Source organism: Rhinopithecus roxellana, chromosome 5 (genome assembly GCF_007565055.1).
Source record: "Rhinopithecus roxellana isolate Shanxi Qingling chromosome 5, ASM756505v1, whole genome shotgun sequence".
Lineage (NCBI taxonomy): Eukaryota > Metazoa > Chordata > Mammalia > Primates > Cercopithecidae > Rhinopithecus > Rhinopithecus roxellana.
Genome location: NC_044553.1, coordinates 118303985 through 118321952, shown reverse-complemented (window position 1 = coordinate 118321952; position 17968 = coordinate 118303985). Strand labels below are relative to the sequence as shown.

Sequence of the window (17968 nt, the reverse complement as noted above, 5' to 3'; positions counted from 1 at the left end):
AGGGAAAGTCATCATACTCTTCATCAGGTCCACTGAATGTTTTTATTTCCATTTAAATGCTCAATAAGACTTTCATTGTGGTTCACTAGGGGATTCTTTCCCTTTTTTAATGTTCTGAGATGTGGGCTCACCCCTCCATATGCGAATGGTTCGTTCTAGCAGTTCCGGGACTGAACGCTCCCCTAGTTTGCCGCTCCCGCGGCTGAGGGCTGCCTGGGAGCCGCGGTGCATTGTGGGAAATCGAGAGATGGCGGCGCCCGTAAGGCGGACGCTGTTAGAGGTGGCGGGGAACTGGCGGCGGTTCGAGAGGCTCTGGGCCGGTAGTCTAAACTTTCGCAGCCTGGCTCTTGCAGCCGCATCCTCAAGCAACGGATCCCCATGGCGCCTGTTGGGAGCGTTGTGCCTGCAGCGGCCACCTCTAGTCTCCAAGCCGTTGACCCCATTGCAGGAAGAGATGGCGTCTCTACTGCAGCAGGTGGGACTGAGATGCAGGGTTCAGAGTGACGTTTATTCTGCGTGACTTTGAGCGGGTAATTTCACCTCTCTGAACTTTAGTATACGGTACTTATCCGCAGAATAGTACCTACCTTACTGACTTGGTTTGATACATAGATGTTCAACAAAAAGTGGTTTCTTTTCATTGGCCGTCTTTATTGTCACCTTAGGCAACTCTTTGGAGAGTTACTTCTTGTTCATGCAACACACTAGGGATCCTGTGGTGAACAAGAATCGGTCCCTGTCACTAGGAGTTTACAAGTCTGGAGGGAGAAAGTGTTTATGATGTGATGAATGTTAAGAAGGAAATACAAGAGGCGGTGGGCACATCTGTAAGATGCCTATGATAAGCCTGCTCTGTTTTACCTCATGGGGCTATCTGTGTGAGGGGCAAGTGAGGAAGCATGGGCAAAAACAGTATAGTGGCTGTGAGGGTGTGAAGTCGCTACAGAAAGTGATTGAAGGGTGAGATGTTTTTGTCTTGGTCTATTGAGAACGATAAACTTCTGTGCTTTTTGCTTGATTTATTCATTTATTCGCTCGCTTGACAAATATTCGTTACTCACCCTACAGATATTCAGTGTGCCCATACTATGCATCAGAGAGTATGCTAAGTGATAGAGATGCTGTAATGAATAAGGCAGAAGTAGCTCTGGTTCTCAGAGTACTTCAGTCTAGTTGGGTGAGAGGATCAGTCAGTAAGCAAATAGTCATACAACGAAATGCAGACCCTGATAAGTGTTGTTAAAGAAAATACAGGGCACTGTAAGAGTGTTTAACAAATACATCACATTTTGATTTTATGGTGAGTGTCAAAGAATGTTTCAGGCTTTCTGAATACAGGTTTTTCTCTATATGAGAAATATCTCTCTGAGACAGTCCTATTTAAATTGAAGTCAGAAGGATGAGTAGGACTCTCCCAGAAGAAAGAATGTGAGGAAAAACATTCTAGGAAGAAGGAACAGCCTCTTGAAGGTCCCTGAACAGGAAAGTCCTTGGTGAGTGAGATTCTGATCAAAGACTGACATGACTGGATTGTGGTAAGTGAGCAGGCATTGCCCAACCCAGCTGTCTGTTTTTGTAGCAGTCTTGACCCCCAGTGATATTCTAACATTTTTGGCAAATGTAACTCAAGCCCAAAGTTCAGAGGACCTTTTTTTTCCCTCTGTTTCCTTTCTGCATGGTGTTTTGATTGTATATCTGGTTATGTTGGGTGATAAACTTCTCAGCTGCCAAGTGTGGCATATCTCTATTTTATTCTTCCTGTTTTTTTTTTTTTCTTTTAGTTTTGCCAGATTAAGGTAGTTTTTTGCCCTTTTAATTTTCCCAGATTGAGATAGAGAGAAGCGTGTATTCAGACCATGAGCTTCGTGCTCTTGATGAAAACCAGCGATTGGCAAAGAAGAAAGCCGACCTTTATGATGAACAAGATGAACAGGATATATTGCTGGTGCAAGATTTGGAAGACATGTGGGAGCAGACATTTCTACAGTTCAAACCTGGAGCTCGCATAACAGGTTGTGATCCTTTTAGGCCAGCAAGAAGGAAGGGAAAGGGGGTATTTGGGTTCCCAAATAAAAGACAGTTGCTTGGCCCCTGCTTTGTGTTTTAAGTAACAAGTAATTTCATATTCTTTTCTCTGTTGCTCATATCTACCATAATATGACTTTAAAAGTCTGTCTTGTTTTCGAGTGAGAGGTAAGGGTATTGGAATAGACTTTTCTCTCAGTTAAACTTTGTGAATGTTATCTGTGTTTAACTCCAAGGTTGAGACTGAGAATGGGGCAATTGAAGCCTTTTTCCACTCATTCCTGTGTTTTATGTGAAATCCCTCTTAAAGCGGGAGATTGAGTTCCGTTTTCCTTGTTTCACAGATGAAGACTGAAGAACAGAGAGTAGGGGCTAGTTAAGTCAGTAATAGTATAAAAACCAATGAAGTAGTTGTGTTTGAAATAGTATGATCATTGTTTCTTTTTTGAAGACTCAAAATATGGTTTGCTATTCAAAGAAGTTTACCTATTGATTTCTTACCTTTTAGTTTCCTCAGGATTGTGAGACTCTTCCCTGGAAGAGGTCAGAGCTAGAGAGATGGGTCAGAGGTGTAATTTGGTTCTAAGCTCTTTGAGGGCAAGGATTGTGGATCTTAAAGGAAGATTGTAAAACTCCAGGCTTCTTGGTTCTGGCAGATCACAGTCTTCTTACCTCCTCTGACTCCCTTTGCTATAGAAGCTGATGAAAAGAATGACCGAACATCCCTGAACCGGAAGCTAGACAGGAACCTTGTCCTGTTAGTCAGAGAGAAGCTTGGAGACCAGGATGTTTGGATACTGCCCCAGGCAGAGTGGCAGCCTGGGGAGACCCTTCGAGGAACAGCTGAACGAGCCCTGGCAACACTCTCAGGTGGGTTTTCTGCCTTCCTCTAAATTCCGCAAAATTCACTTCAGACTCAGCCAGAGGATTTACAGGCTGACTGGGGAATTGGATTCAGGGTGGGGGTGGGAAGGTTAATGGAAATTTTGAAGTTTATAAAAATTTCAGGCAGAAAAACCCAGGTAAGAATTTTTTTTTTTTTTTTTTTTTGAAGACCAGGTGAGAATCCTTTGTTCCACTGAGATTTTTAAAATTTAGTACATTCAAAATTGATATTTCTACCATTTTCTCAGCCTGCTTGTCTCATCTTTGCAGCACTGCTTATTGGCATTACTGCTTGTCTATTCACTCAATTTGAAACCTCAGAATTATCCTTGACCTCATTCCTACATCCATAAGTCCTTGAGTCCCTCGTGATCTGTTCTAAATAGTCCTCTCTTTGTTCTGACAGCTTTAGCTGTGACCTTCTTCACTTCTCACTAGACTAGGGTTTCCCTTCTTTGGCATTATTGGTGTTTGGGGTCGGATAAGTTTGGGGAGCTATTCTTTGCGTTACAGGATGTTTAGCAGTATCTCTGGCCTCTACATACTAGATGCCAGTAGCACTACCTCATCCCCCGACCCCACCCCCAGTGCAACAACCAAAAATGTCTCTAGACATGGCCAGATATTACCCGGGAGTAAATTACAGTGGTTGAGAAGCACTATACTGAGCGATTGAAATTAGATGCCAAGTTAAGTTTAACCTTGGTTTTGTGGAGTGCCCTTCAATTCTGCCAGAATGAGCTTTCTGAAACACAAATCCCTTGTCACTTCTCTGCATAGAATTCTTAAAAGGTTTCCCATAAAAATTCTAAGTGTCAAGCATGGCCTGCAAATCTTATTTGCCCTGATCCCAGTCTCATCAGTCTTCTGTCTTGCTGTTCATTAATGTAAAATTCAAGTTCAAACTTAACAAACCTTTTGCATTCCTTGAATAATATGGTTTTTCATGTGTCTCTGCTTTGGGGCCTGCTGGTCCCTTATGAAATACTTTACTCCTTCCTGGCCTGACTGCTCAGTTTTTAAAACAGCTTATAAATTATATGTTACGTGGTGAAACCTTTCCTGAGCCTTCAGGAAGACAGAGCTACTCCTCTCTAAGCTCCCATAGCACTGGTGTGTGTCCTTATTCCATTTATGCAACAGACATATAGGGTGTCAGTGATGAACGGGACACGACCCTACTCCCTAGGAGCTTGTGTTCTAGTGGAGAACACATTCTTTCACTTATGCCATTGCACTGTAATTGTTTACTAACACATTTTTCTCCCTAGTCATAATTTTGACTTCCTTGAACATATGGGCAGTATCTGTTCCTTGCTCTGATCGTAGCTTTCAGCAAAGTACCTGGCACATAGGCATTTGTTGAATGTTGACTAAATGGATTTTGTGGTGCACAGCCACTTTACCTGCCCTCCCATCAGCACAAGTACCTGCTAACGAAATGTCAGCAGCCAGTGTGTGTTCCCTTGACTCCCAAGGGGCCTGTGTGGCCTGCAGGAGAAACATCAAGACAGAATGGAATATGGTAGGAGGAGAGGTTGCTGCTTTCTCCGTCTCCTCAGCCATCACATAGGAGTCAGCAGCTGAGTTTCTTGCAAGGATCATTGTGTTCAGGTGCTCAGCCTCTCTTACCGTGGAACATTCACAACTGATCCTTGCTTAGCGCCCCCTTCTGTTTGCAGTGTGGAAAGGGGTTCCACCTGAGCACTATGCTTTCCTTTAAACATTGCCATTGTAATAAAAAAAGTAAAAGAAATATATCAAATATATTAAAAGACGTATTTATGTTTAATAGATGCATATAAAATAGTGTATTGACTTATTACACGTTTACTAATCTGACAATATAAAATGGCAAAGAAAAGCTCAAGCACTTTAAGAGCATATACTGTATATTGAAAAAGTGAAAGTGCACTCCTTTCCTTCCCACTGGCTGCACACTTCCAGTATTTCTGCGAGATGGAATTTCTAGAGGTAGAATTAATGGTTCAAAGGTGTGCACACAGTTTTTGATAAGTGCAGCCAAGTTGCCCTCCAGAATGTATATAACAATTGATGTTTTCCAGGAGTGGTGTCTGAGAGTGCCTCTTTGTGTAAACCTCACCAACATATGAAATAGTTGCTTTTAAAATTTTGCTCATCTAGTGAGTCAAAATGTTCTCTTTAAGATTAGCATTTTCCTGTTTGCTAGTGAGATTCGCTATCTTTTCATATGTTTATTGGTTGTTTGTACTTCTTCTTTTGTGAAGTGCCTATTTAGATCGTTTGCTCATCTTTGTAATAAGCTGTTTTTTTCTTTTTAGTTTATTTATATTTTTAATCCATCTCTTCCAGATTATAGAAAAGTAACATGCATTTATGGAATTAAGTTTAGAAGATTCAGGGAAGTGTAAAGAAATATGCCAGTACAATTCTACCACTCACAGATACCCACTGCTAACATTTTTTATTTTATGTGATCTCACACTATCTATACATTTTTCGTCTAATGCTAGTAGTGTTTTTTTTAACTTTTTAATATGAGAAAAGCAATTCACGTATGTGGTAAAAAAAATTACCAGTGTCTAGTGAATGTAGTGTAAGATGTAATTTTCCTTTTTCAGAGGCAACCTCTATTAATAGTGTTTTTCTGTATCTCCTCAGAAATTCTCTATGCAATCGAGACCATCCTGGCTAACACAGTGAAACCCCGTCTCTACTAAAAATACAAAAACTAGCCGGGCGAGGTGGCGGGCGCCTGTAGTCCCAGCTACTCGGGAGGCTGAGGCGGGAGAATGGCGCAAACCCGGGAGGCGGAGCTTGCAGTGAGCTGAGATCGGGCCACTGCACTCCAGTCCGGGCGACAGAGCGAGACTCCGCCTCAAAAAAAAAAAAAAAAAAAAAAAAAAAAAAAAAAAAAAAAAAAAGAAATTCTCTATGCATATACAAATGCATAAATGTTTTGTTTTATTTCTTTCCATATAACAGAGCATGTATGTACACTGTTATGTGCCTTCCTTTTTTCTCATATATGCTTTTAAACATCTTTTCAGATCAGCCTATTAAGACCTATCTGAAGCTTTTTTAACACCAGCATACTGTTTTATAATATGTATGTACTGCAGTTTGTTTAGCCAGTCTGTTTTTACAAACAAAGCTGCAGTGAATATCCTTGTACACTCATCTTTGCTCATATGGGCAAATTAGTACATATCTGGTAGGATAAAAGTCTAGAAGTGGAGTTGCTAGGTCAAAGGACATGTGCAATTAAATTGACACCTCTTGCCAATTAATAGCAGTTATACTAATTTATAACCCCTCCAAAATATGTGTGAAAGTACAGGTTTTTTCCTTATCTTTCACAAGCAGTGTACAGCTCAGTTTTTGAACTTTCTACTAATAATGATATATGCTGTTGTTTATTTCTTTAAATTATTAATAAGATTCAACACCTTTTAATGTATTTATGGGCCAGTGATATTTATTTTCATGTAAACTTGCTATTCATGTGCTTGGTTCATTTTTCTTTTTAATTTGTTGTTTTTTTTTCCTCATTGGTTTTTTTTTCTTTTAGAGATGGAATCTGGCTGTGTTGCCCAGGCTGGCCTTAAACTCCTACCTCAGCTTTCTGAGTATCTGCATTGATTTTTAAGTGCTTCTTATACCTTAAGATATTCCTTTGTTGAATGTGTTGAAAATATTTTTCCTAGTTTGTCATTTTATCTTTGACTTTTTTTGTGCTTCGTTTTTCCTTGCAGAAAGATTTAATTTTTATGTAGACAAATATAAATCTTTTGTTTTTTGGGCTTAAAAATTTTGTTTCTTTCTTAGAAAGGCCTTGCCCTCTCAAATAATATGTTAAGGTTTAAGAAAGCATCCTACATTTTCTTTTAATGCTCATATGTTTTTATTGTAGTTAGAAAATACGCCCAGCACTTTGGGAGGCCGAGGCAGGCGGATCACTTGAGGCCACAAGTTCAAGACCGGCCTGACCAACATGGCAAAACCCCATCCGTACTAAAAATATACACAAAAAAATTAGCTGAGCGTGGTGGCACATGCCTGTAATCCCAGCTACTCAGGAGGCTAAGGCATGAGAATCCTTTGAACCCAGGAGGCAGAGGTTGTAGTGAGCCAAGATTGTACCACTGCACTCCAGCCTGGGTGACAAAGCGAGACTCTGTCTCGGAAAAAAAAAAAATACAGAAAAGATTGGAAAATATTAAATGTCCATGAAATAAGCATCCAGAATGAACAAATTTTTTATGAAAAGTGAAAATGTCTATTGTTAAATCTTTGATCTATATGGTATCAATTTTAATGTGAGGACTGAGCATGGGATCCAGCTTGGTTTTTCCTGTCTGGCTAGTCAGTTCTTCAGATGCCATTTAGTAATTAGCCCATCATTTTCCCATCCTTTGAAATGCTGGGGTTTTTAACCCTTAGTTATAGATTACAGATATTTTCTACTCATCTGTTTTTGTCTTTAACTTTGTTTATGACTTTTTTCACCTGGTAGGAGTTAAAACTGGAGTCCTTTTTAATGCTTTCCATGTGACACCCTTTTTAAGGGTGGACGAACTTTGTTTTACAGACCAAATGTCCTGGTCCTTCACCAACAGATAGTGGCTGGGCTGAACGTAGAAACTAGGCGCTCTGACTCCCGGGTGTGATTGTAACTGCACTGCTGACTTTCAGTCTAAACACAGTAGCTTGGCACATGGGAATGAACCCAGTGAATCTGGGCCCCATGGGCCAGGAAGCATTTGGATTGAGAGGGGAGGAGGCTCTTTTCAGGAATGGCTCTAGTCCTATTCCTAGGGATTGATTTTACCTCAGGGCCAGATCTTGCAGAGACCCCCTATAATTTTGGGAGCCAGAGTAAACAGATGTCTGTATCCTTACCTTCCAATTGTGATTTTTCTTTTCCTCCCTCTTCAGAAAACAACATGGAAGCCAAGTTCCTAGGAAATGCACCCTGTGGGCACTACAAATTCAAGTTCCCCCAGGCAGTGCAGACAGAGAGTAACCTCGGGACCAAGGTGTTCTTCTTCAAAGCACTGCTATTAACTGGAGACTTTTCCCAGGCCGGGAATAAGGGCCATCATGTGTGGGTCACTAAGGACGAGCTGGGTGACTATTTGAAACCAAAATACCTGGCCCAAGTTAGGAGGTTTCTTTCGGACCTCTGATGGGCTGAGCTGCCTGTGGACGGTGCTCAGACAAGTCTGAAGCCTCAAGAACGTTGTGTGATTGCCTCACATTCGCAGGTAATATCAAGCAGCAAACTAAATTCTGAGAAATAAATGAGTCTATTACTGTGTTTGTCTCAGCTGATTTGCCCTTTGATGGTCCAGTGAAGAGAGCTATGTCTTAGGGTGTCTTTCCATTTTTTTCCCCAAGGTGATGATTGAATACTGGATTATATTACAGTGCCTCACTGACTTACTGGGCCCAGGAAGAAAGAACAGAAGGAAATGAATTGACTTCCCCAAAGCCTTGAGTTCTATGAAAGCTTCTCTAAGCCCTTGTGAAAACACTAGTTCTATGTAGTTTCTTAGCCATTTCCAGTTTGTTTTTCCTTCCCTCTGTGCTTGATATGAAGGTGTTTTAATCTAGCCTGGGAAATAATCCTTCCTTCTTTCCCTCCTTTCCTAAAAACATTTTATTTTAAAAAGAATTTAGTCATGTCTTACTTTTTTGGAAACAGTCATGTAAAATGTGCAAGGTTGGTTTATCTCCGTTCTACAGATGGAGGAATCACGGCCAGGCTGTGACTTAGCCCAGAGTCATACTGCATGTGCCTGTTGGTGCTAGAGGAGAACGCTGACCCCATGCCCCTCGCCTCTTTGGGGCTCTTGGCTCTTCAGTGTGTTGCTTGGGTCCTCACTGGTCCCCAGTGCCTGGCACATACAAGGCACTCAGTAAACATTTGTTAAGTGAGTGGAGGAGCATGGGGACCTCAGGCATACCTTTGTCTGCCCAGAATAGTGGTTTTAGTCTGCAGTCCTGGATTCCCATGAGATGCTTCCTGGCTTCCTTTCAGACGGCCTGGGTTAAACAGGCTGTGAGCATGTGAAATGGGATTTCTCTGCATCAGCTGCAGCCTTATGTTCTTGCCCAGGATCGGGGAAATTGCTTTCTGTGATCAAAATTGAGGAGCCTAGTTCTGATATTCCTCTGCTAATCTTTTTCCTCCTGCATGTGTTCTCTCCCCCACATGACTGAGGGGAGATGTGCCTTGGCATAGGCACTGGTGGTGAGCTGCGGTGGCACCTTTGGAGTGAAGCCTGGGTGCAGCCATAGGGCCGGGATGCACTTTCTGGGTTTTGGAGTGACGTGTGTGTGAAATGTATTGCATATTCTTAGGGCCACGGGCACCTCTGACCTAGAAGGGAAGGAATCACCAGAGTGAAGTGGTGGCTATTTTCATGACCATGCATGTCTGTAACAACATTGTTTTTTTTTGGTGGGAAGTAGCATATATGCAATTGGGAAATGGTGTCAGAATGACCCACAATTATGTTAGATTTTCTGCCAAACATTAATATTTTTAAATGATCAGGGACAAAATTGAATAGCTTGAAAAAAAAGCTGAAAATTTTCTAGAAGCACCTTCCTTTATTGCAAGTAGGGACTGGTTTAGTAGCTTCTAGAAGCACTGCTAGCCTTTCCGTGATGTTCAGCTCTCAGGGGAAACTGTGAGTGGAATGGAAGAAGCTGTGAAGACACCTCACCCACCTTGTTTTAAAAATTGATGAAGAAGGCCCTGTCCTGGATCACAGTTTTAATTTTGATGGAATGCATCTCTGCTAAGATTACATCTCAAAGGACCTACATCTCAGGAAGCAGTATAAGCCCCAGGATTTAAGGCTGCTGGGGACTGGTGTACAGGTGGTGGGGGTACTGCATTAGCATCATCATTAGGTTTCATTCTCTTTTGTTATTGCTCCGATTACAGAATTCCATAGGTTTTGAGTGGTCTGCCCCAACCCCCTTTGCTGTTATTTTTGGAGTGTGATATTGCAGAATGCAAGATTTTTAGCATTATAGTATAAATAACTATATTTGCCGAGTGCCAGCTTGAATCTTCTACCGGCTGCCAAACATGACCAAAAAATTGTTTCTAGTGTATCCTTTGGCGGAAGATTGCCAGAGAACAAAATAAGAGGCGATGTTCTCAGTGTGGGAGGAGAGCGTAATGTGTGTGGTGCTGTGGGGATTAGGAGTTCCAGTTTGAAGTGTGTTTGTACAACCTAAGAGGAGAAATGCCACTCTGTGTGTGTGTGTGTGTGTGTGTGTGTGTGTGTGTGTGTGTGTAACATGTACAAGAGACCACCCAGTTCACTGTAAGGATCCTTCAGTTGTTAAGGTTTAGCCTCCACCTCTTGGTCCTTGTTTTCCCAAATGATTTCCAGTCTCCTGGTTTTCACCTTTGCTGGTTCTACAGAGAAAATACTGCCCTGCTTACAAACTTGTTTTCATGGTAACTTATTTTTAAGAATTACTTCCTGCTGGGCCAGTTCCATGCCTTGTATGTCCTTCTACACTTAACACTTTATAGGATAATTAGTTGTTAATCTGGCTCCTATAAGGGTTTATATCTTTATAAGGGATATAAAGTTATCCCTTATCTGAAATGCTTGGGAGCAGAAGTGTTTCAGGTTTCAAGTTTTTTTGGATTTTGGGATATTTGCATTGTACATAATGAGATATCTTGGGAATGGGACTCAAATCTAAACATGAAATTCATGTATGTTTTATATGCATCTTATACACACAGGCTGAAGGTAATTTTATACAATATTTTAAATAATTTTGTGCATGAAACCAGATTTGTGTTAAGTACTTGATGTGTGGAGTTTTCCACCTGTGGTGTCTTTGAGGCCCTCAAAAAGTTTTGGAGTTTGGAGCCTTTTGGATTTTGGGGTTAGGAATGTTCATCTGTACCTATTGGACTTCAGAAACTGTGTACTAATTAGCTCCTTTCCCCATGAGCACTAGACTTGGGGTCAGAAAACCTGGATTTGAATTTTTATGACCTCAGTTAAGTTACTGCTACTGTTGATGACAGTGTAGTGACTCCTGAGTGCCAAGAGCCGTGTGAGCACCCTTACTTCCAACCTATGTCGTTATTTAAACCAGCAGGGCAGGCATCTTTATCCCTATTTTCTACATGAGAAATAAACTCAAGTTAGTTAGCTTACTTAGAGTTACTTCCTAGTAAGAAGTATGGCCAGAATGCAAACCTACACCTGTATACAAAGGTGGTTCTTCCCCCCCGCCCCCATGGAGTCTCGCTCTGTCGCCCAGGCTAGAGTGCAGTGGCCGGATCTCAGCTCACTGCAAGCTCCGCCTCCCGGGTTTACGCCATTCTACCTGCCTCAGCCTCCCGAGTAGCTGGGACTACAGGCACCTGCCACCTTGCCTGGCTAGTTTTTTGTATTTTTTAGTAGAGACGGGATTTCACCGGGTTAGCCAGGATGGTCTCGATTTCCTGACCTCGTGATCCTCCCGTCTCGGCCTCCAAAGTGCTGGGATTACAGGCTTGAGCCACCACGCCCGGCCCAAAGGTAGTTCTTAACCTTACCTTTCTCATCTATAAAATGAAGATGATACTACTCAGGTAATGTGATAAGTTATGTGAGAGTACTTAGCACCATGTGTGGCTTGTTATAAACACTCAGTAAATGTTTCCCTCATTCCAACATACTTAGGCTCCTGAATTCTCCTTCATTTAGCTGTAACATCTTTAGCTTTTACAGCTCCCATTCTCACCTTTTCTAGGTTATACATTGTGGCAACCAAGCATTTCTGACCTGTTTGGAAAGGGATGTGAGTAATTTGGACATTAATGGATTCCATCAGCTGATCTCAAAATGGGTGTGTGGCAGGTCAGTCCCATAGCCAGCCGCAGCCAGCTGGTTGGGCATGTTAGCTCTGTCCCACCCTGGGCCAGGAAATCCAGAGCCACTGTTAGGCACAGGCTTATGGGCACTAAAAACAATGGATTTGCTGACCCATTCTACTACCCCAACAGGGGAAAAGGAGTGCAGCTGAAAGGTCAGCAGCCCAATTATTGAAAGCTCACAGATCACTAAGCTTCAAACACACATAGCAAGATAAAGCCTGTTTGCCTGAAATCTCAGGGTAGCCTCAGCCTCTGCCCTTCTCCGCCTTATTTTCTAGAAGCCCATAGAGCCTGGATTATGGCCGGTCACTTTAGGCTATCATTTACCTTTCACCTGCCTTGACAACTCGGTGCTTAAAACAGGGAGTGAAGGAGGAAAGTGTTCTCTCTGTGGCCAGAATAGGTGCTGTTAAAGGCTCAGGGATAGGTCCAGATAGCTGAATTACTGCTGTAGCTGAGGGGCTGGGGCTGGGAGGTCCCCTGCAAGTCAGGAGGTAGGCACCGCTAGGGAGGGTCTTACTAGCCTAGAGCAAGGCATAGGTGCACATGTGCACACATACATCCCAGCCACCCTAACCTAAGCCACTCTGAAGTGGGCCTGAGAAGCTGGCCCCAGGTTTTATTCAGATGCTTTGGCAGTACAAACAGAGCAGTGATTGCCCAAGTGTCAGATACAAGGCCCCAGGTAGCTGCTAAGTGGCTAAGGTGGGTAGGGGAGAGAGACTCCCAGGTTCTCCTTTGGCCCAGTAGGGTAAAACTTTCCTAATATAGTCAGATGAGGGCACTGAGGCTAGGGCCTTTGGGCATGACAGGGCTAATAGACAAAGTTGAGAACGCCCTGGGTCTAAGGGGTTTGGGACACACCTCCAGGTCAGAAAGCCTTGGGGTAGATCAGGCTGAGAAAAGGAGAGAGAGGATATCCCCAGACCGAGAAACCAGATGGGGGCCCAGAGTGGAAGGCAGCTGGACAGCTGGAGTAGGCTCATACACATGAGCACCACAAGGTGGCAGGGTTTGCCTGGCATCTGCTCTTCCAGAAGTAGGCTGTCTCTGGAAACCTTCACGGCGCCTGGCCTTAGGCTGCTGCCCTTGGAGAAGCTTCTTATCTCAGGCTGAGCAGAGTCCCCGGAGCTGGCTTGCAGCCAACCAGGATAGATGTGGGGCACTCATGGCCATCCACCTCCGTGCATCAGCTCCAGGGAGTGCCACAGATAGACGCTGTGCCCTTGGAAGGGGAGGGGACCCAGACTGCCATGTGTTAGGACCACTCCATGTAGCCTTGTGCTAGGCCTGCATGTCCACAACATAATCTGACTCACCTAAGAATTATGTTGGTCCTGTGTGGCATTTTTAGATCTGCAGACAAACTTGGACAGGGGAGGAGATCCTGTGAAGATCTCAGTCAATGCTTAGCAGAGTCAGGATTTGAACCCAGAGCTATGTGATTCTAAAGCCACCCATTGTCCCATGTTGCCTAGACCCTGCCTTTGGATCATGGAATTCCTGAACTGGTCATGGAGGAGCAATCTGCAGGCTCATGGACCCCTTGGAAAGCCTGAACTGGGGTGATTTGTGAGAACATGAAGAGGATTGACGTGGAGAACAGTGAGGCTGAAGGGATTGAAATTATTTGAACTTGGAGAAGAGAATGATGAGAGTCATGGTTTTTGAGTGTGTATATGACTTACACAGAGGACGTCGATTAGTCATCTTGGTCTGAATTAGAGGAAGTAAGCAAGCTTTAAAATGCAACAGTAGGAATTTTGACAAGTTACACATGGGAAGAGTTCCTTGACATTTAGGATTATTAAATATTAAACTGAATTTTTTTTGAAGATGCTACTTCTTAGTACAAAAATCAACAGTTAAAGCTCAATTTGGGAAAGCTAATTGGTAACAGTCCGTGAGAATCTCCATGAGTATTAAAAATAAAGAACAAATGTCATTAAAAATAAGGTCAGTTCTAAATAGTCCAATAGATTAGTCGTTTTCCGTTTGTCAATCACCTTACCACATTTTCTACAAGATAGTAAATCTTGATGACAAAGAAAAATCTCAAAGAGAATTCTTGAAACATCCCGGTTAACCCTTCAACAAATATTTGTGGAGGAGGTTGCTTTACAGCCAAGCACTCGGAATAAAATGGAGATCAAAATACTCTTGGCCAACATCTTCAGTTTAGTGCTGAGGGTGGGGGTGGAACCACGCCTGTCAACAAGCCAAAGGGAGCTGCGCTGTGCTCCAGCCCTGTGAGGGCCTCAGAGCAGGCCTCAGAAGAGAGGGGAGGGAGTCAGGGAATAGAGGAGAGTAGGAATCACATGCACAAAGCCCAGAGAAGCCTAGAAGAAGCTCTGTGGGGCTGGAGTGCAGTGCACATGGGAATTACTTTACAGTGTTGTAAGTTCTTAGCTGTCCAAGACAGCTCAAGAGTAGTTTTGTCTGAAGGCAAGAGAATGAGTTCCATGATGTCTTGTGCAGAATCACATCTTACCTGAGGGGTGGATTCTAAAGTCACTGTATAGGTCACAAATCATCTATGACTAAAGTTACCACGGAAATATCCTTTAGAAATGTAACACATTGGTGACTGGCCAGGCCTCTCCGGGAATCCAGCATGGCCAGTGTTTCTTCTAGAGGTGGAACCAATCATGATTTATTTGGACTGAGCACAAGATTAACCAGTTGGCTTGTGTTTAGGGGCCATGGTGTAGAAAATACTAAGATTCCTATCCCTGTCCCTGAAGGGCAGTTGACTGCAGGTCTGTGCCCCATCCCTCAGAGGCTTGAATGGAACAGTTTGGGAGAATATGGAAAGGATTCTGAATTTCACCAAATGTGAGATGTTCGCACAAAGACAGACATTCAAAGTCCTAGATGGAGTCGCTTCATCCATCCCAGGCTAACTCCAGAGCAGGAGCCCATGAAAGAAAATAGTGGATAAAAATGCCTGCACTGTTTACAGTATTGTTTGTGTCACCTTTAAAATTCCTGCTGTAATAGTTTGAATTTATAAAAATCAAATGTGTATATGATGGAATTCTGTAGACTCCATAGTATTCCTTTGATTCCTAGTAGTTTCTGTAGCACCCTGCACACTGCCATCCACAACAGCTAATTATCCAGCAATGAAGCTTGTATTTTAAAGCATGCATGCAAGGGAAGCTTAGCCTCAAGGGTGGACAAATTCCCCCACCCCCCCTTTTTTTTTAAGGGAGAGAGATTTGGGTTTTGGATAAGTTGTTAAGCCAACAATGGGAATGATGAATGATTAAGTGATTAAGTTGGGTCATTCTAGCCTCAGGGAATAAGAATATGTGATTATGAGTAATGATTGTAGACTTTTTGTTGGGCACATAGATGGACTATGAAACCAGACCCCAAAATTTTGCTGGGCCATGGCTGCATCAATACAGTAAGAATTTAACTTTTTAAGGTGGCTACTTTGAAACTCATTTGGATGAAAAAGTCTGTTTATTAGGGGTAAGTTTAGTATACATTTCTGTCCCTAACAAAGAAAAATGGCCACATTTCCTTCCATGGATATAGGGAACATTTCTGTGCACTCTGTTCTTCCATCCCTGTGTCTTCTCACCAGACTCTCACTCTCTCTCTCTCTCTCTCTCTCTCTCTCTCTCTCACACACACACACACACACTCTCTGTCACACACACACACTCCCTGAGACACACACACACACCCCTTGGATGAATATCACATCACACGGCTCTGAACATTCACATCACACACACACCTCCTGAACATTCACACACACATCCCCTAAGAGCTTTAAATATTCTCATCACATGCACGCATAGCCTTGAATGTTCGCATCACACACAAACACTTGGGTGTTCGTTCCTGTCACACGCAGGTATAAAGCTTGTTATCCATCTGATACATACATACCCTTGAACGGTCACACTAAAACACACACAAGCACACTCTGCAGACATACCTTTGAGGCTAATACACATGCTTATTCTTGAGCATTCACATCACATGTAGGCTTGAACATGCACCTCACACACTGGGGCATTTGCCTGTTGCTCTCAGATCCATTCCCTAGCCTTTCCCTGCTGTGTTTTGCAGTGCATATGTGTGTGTGTGCATGTTGGGGAGGGTGCTAACCACTGCAAATTACATTTCTTAAACTTTTTTGCCAATTGAATTCCAGCTGGATTTGGCCATAAGAGGTACCAACAAGAGACTGAAAGGAGGAGCAGCCAGGTATTTCTCCTCATCTACTCCGGGCCCAGCTCTGCTGGCAGCTGCCTTCATGATTCAAATTTCTGCAGGTAGTCGAGGCTCCTGGGAGCACCACGTCTTTCCCCAGCCCTGGGAATGGCAGTGACTTCTAACTTCCTGATCTCTGGGGTGTCCCACCATCCTCCGTTTTTATTTTTCAGCCTTTCCAACACCTTTGTAACTAGTTCCTTATATTAAACTCCGTCTTCTGAACTACCTGGCATGGCCGAATTTTTCCTAATTGGACCCTGACTGATGCTCAGCCAACGCCCACAGCTCACCTTATAATTTTCTAAACTCTGACCTACAGCCTTTCCTCCAACTGTGATCAGATTGTTATTGGACCAAATCCTGGTACAGAGTTTTCAGTATTTGTTGAATGAATGAGTACAGTGGCAACTCCCCCCCCACCTACCACCAGTCCCCATTGTTCCAGGATTTTTCTAGATAGAGCTTGTTGCATCCCTGAGTCCATGAACTGAGTGGCTCCGGGACATCTTCATCCCTCTCCAGATGGATTACAAATGACAACAGTGATGACACTGGCCATCTTGGGCAGAGCCCATTTGGAGAGTGGAGGGTGAACCCTCAGCTGAGTCAGGTCCTTGTGGAGACTTCAAGGGGCATCAGGCATAAGCAGATTTTGCAATAGTAGACCACATGTGGTCTCAGAAGCAAGGGGACTATCACTGCCTGGGATAAACAGGAAAGAATGAGGTCGTCTCTCCCCAAAAGATTAGGTGGATGTATGGTCTGAGGATTGGTCCTCAAATCTAAATTTCTATCTTTGAAACTGACTTGGGCAAGCTGCTCTCTGCCTCAGCATTTATGCTTATAGAATTATGAGGTGCTATTACAGATCACTTATCCCTGTTTGCAAAATGCCTAAGGAACTGTTTGATCTTGAACAAGTTATCCACCCCCATGTGGGCCTCGGGTTTTTCACTGACAACATAAGAAAGTTGCATCCACAATCCTGGTGGGGACTGCCAGGGGCTGATAGATGTTGGCAATCAGGGTCGGTCCCAGGCAATACCTGTGGTGTCCACAGGGAGGCACCACACACAAATGTATACACGTCCCAGACCATCCAAGTCGAAAGCTGTGCTGCGGGTCCTGAAGCCCATGTTCCCCCTTCCCTCACACCTCCTGGCATGTGAGCACCACTGAGTGGCCATCTGCCTATTACAAATTGAGTGAAGGCGTTGAAGGCCACTGCAAACATGCTGCTATATTGGGAGGCAGAAGTCACCAACCAAGTCATTAACACATTAGGGTGAGCTAATGGGATTAAGCAGAGTCATGAAGAGGGTGTGGGAATTCAGGAGAGGTGAAATGTGAAAGGGTAGACAGAGCCAGGAAAAAAGGTAGTAATAGCAACATCCTATCGTTTTCCCATGTATTCGGTTTAACGTACTTTTGCTTTGAGTAGACTGAGAGGGTAGATTCTCTCTGTAGTCTGGCATCCTAATTTTTGTGACCCTCAAAAGATGCTGGAGGAAAGCAGGGTTGTATAAACCTCGCTAGGAGTAAGGGTGGTGTGGAGCTGCAGAAGGGATGTGCATGGCCTCGCCTCACTCTCGTGAGTGGCAGAGCTGGGACTTAAATCTAGTCCTCATGAGCCAGGGACCAGGCTCATGAAGGGCACTTCTGGGTACTGGAGACAGCCAGTAGAGTGGGGCACCTGCCTCAGGAGGGTCTTGGGTCAGCAGCTCCTGACGTGTGACAGGGAGGCAATCCAGGGCTTGTGCTCACACATGGCTACATGCAAAGCAAGGTGGACTCTTTAAATCACCTGCCTCTACCTTCTTGCTTTACATTTGGGGATAACCAGGCCTAGAGACAGGGAGTCACCTGTCTTAGACCTCACACAGAGTGGAAGCAAAGGCAGGAGACTCCAGGAGTCCTGATTCCCAGCCTGGG

The 17968-nt window shown here is 43.6% G+C and overlaps 1 protein-coding gene across 2 annotated transcripts; it reads left to right on the top strand.

Annotated features, from left to right (window-relative positions):
- Positions 1–45: 45 nt before the first annotated feature.
- Positions 46–16406, top strand: MRPL46 (mitochondrial ribosomal protein L46). 2 transcript variants are annotated; one of them, XR_747875.2, is made up of 5 exons: positions 46–475; positions 1826–2012; positions 2722–2895; positions 7831–8159; positions 13279–16406. XR_747875.2 is itself a non-coding variant. In XM_010362294.2 (4 exons), the coding sequence occupies exons 1-4, from the start codon at positions 140–142 to the stop codon at positions 8079–8081; spliced, it is 948 nt and encodes a 315-aa protein (XP_010360596.2). In that variant the 5' UTR covers positions 46–139; the 3' UTR covers positions 8082–8211. The 2 variants fall into 2 exon arrangements, 1 of the variants encoding a protein (XP_010360596.2); XM_010362294.2 differs by lacking the exon at positions 13279–16406 and having other exon boundaries at positions 7831–8211.
- Positions 16407–17968: the final 1562 nt, after the last annotated feature.

What these genes read in the sequence shown, in the direction of transcription:
- MRPL46 (XM_010362294.2), top strand. Translation starts at nt 140, where the DNA reads ATGCGAATGGTTCGTTCTAGCAGTTCCGGGACTGAACGCTCCCCTAGT. An exon ending in TGGCGTCTCTACTGCAGCAG is followed by an intron (nt 476 to 1,825) that starts GTGGGACTGAGA and finishes TAATTTTCCCAG; the next exon opens with ATTGAGATAGAGAGAAGCGT. An exon ending in AGCCCTGGCAACACTCTCAG is followed by an intron (nt 2,896 to 7,830) that starts GTGGGTTTTCTG and finishes CTCCCTCTTCAG; the next exon opens with AAAACAACATGGAAGCCAAG.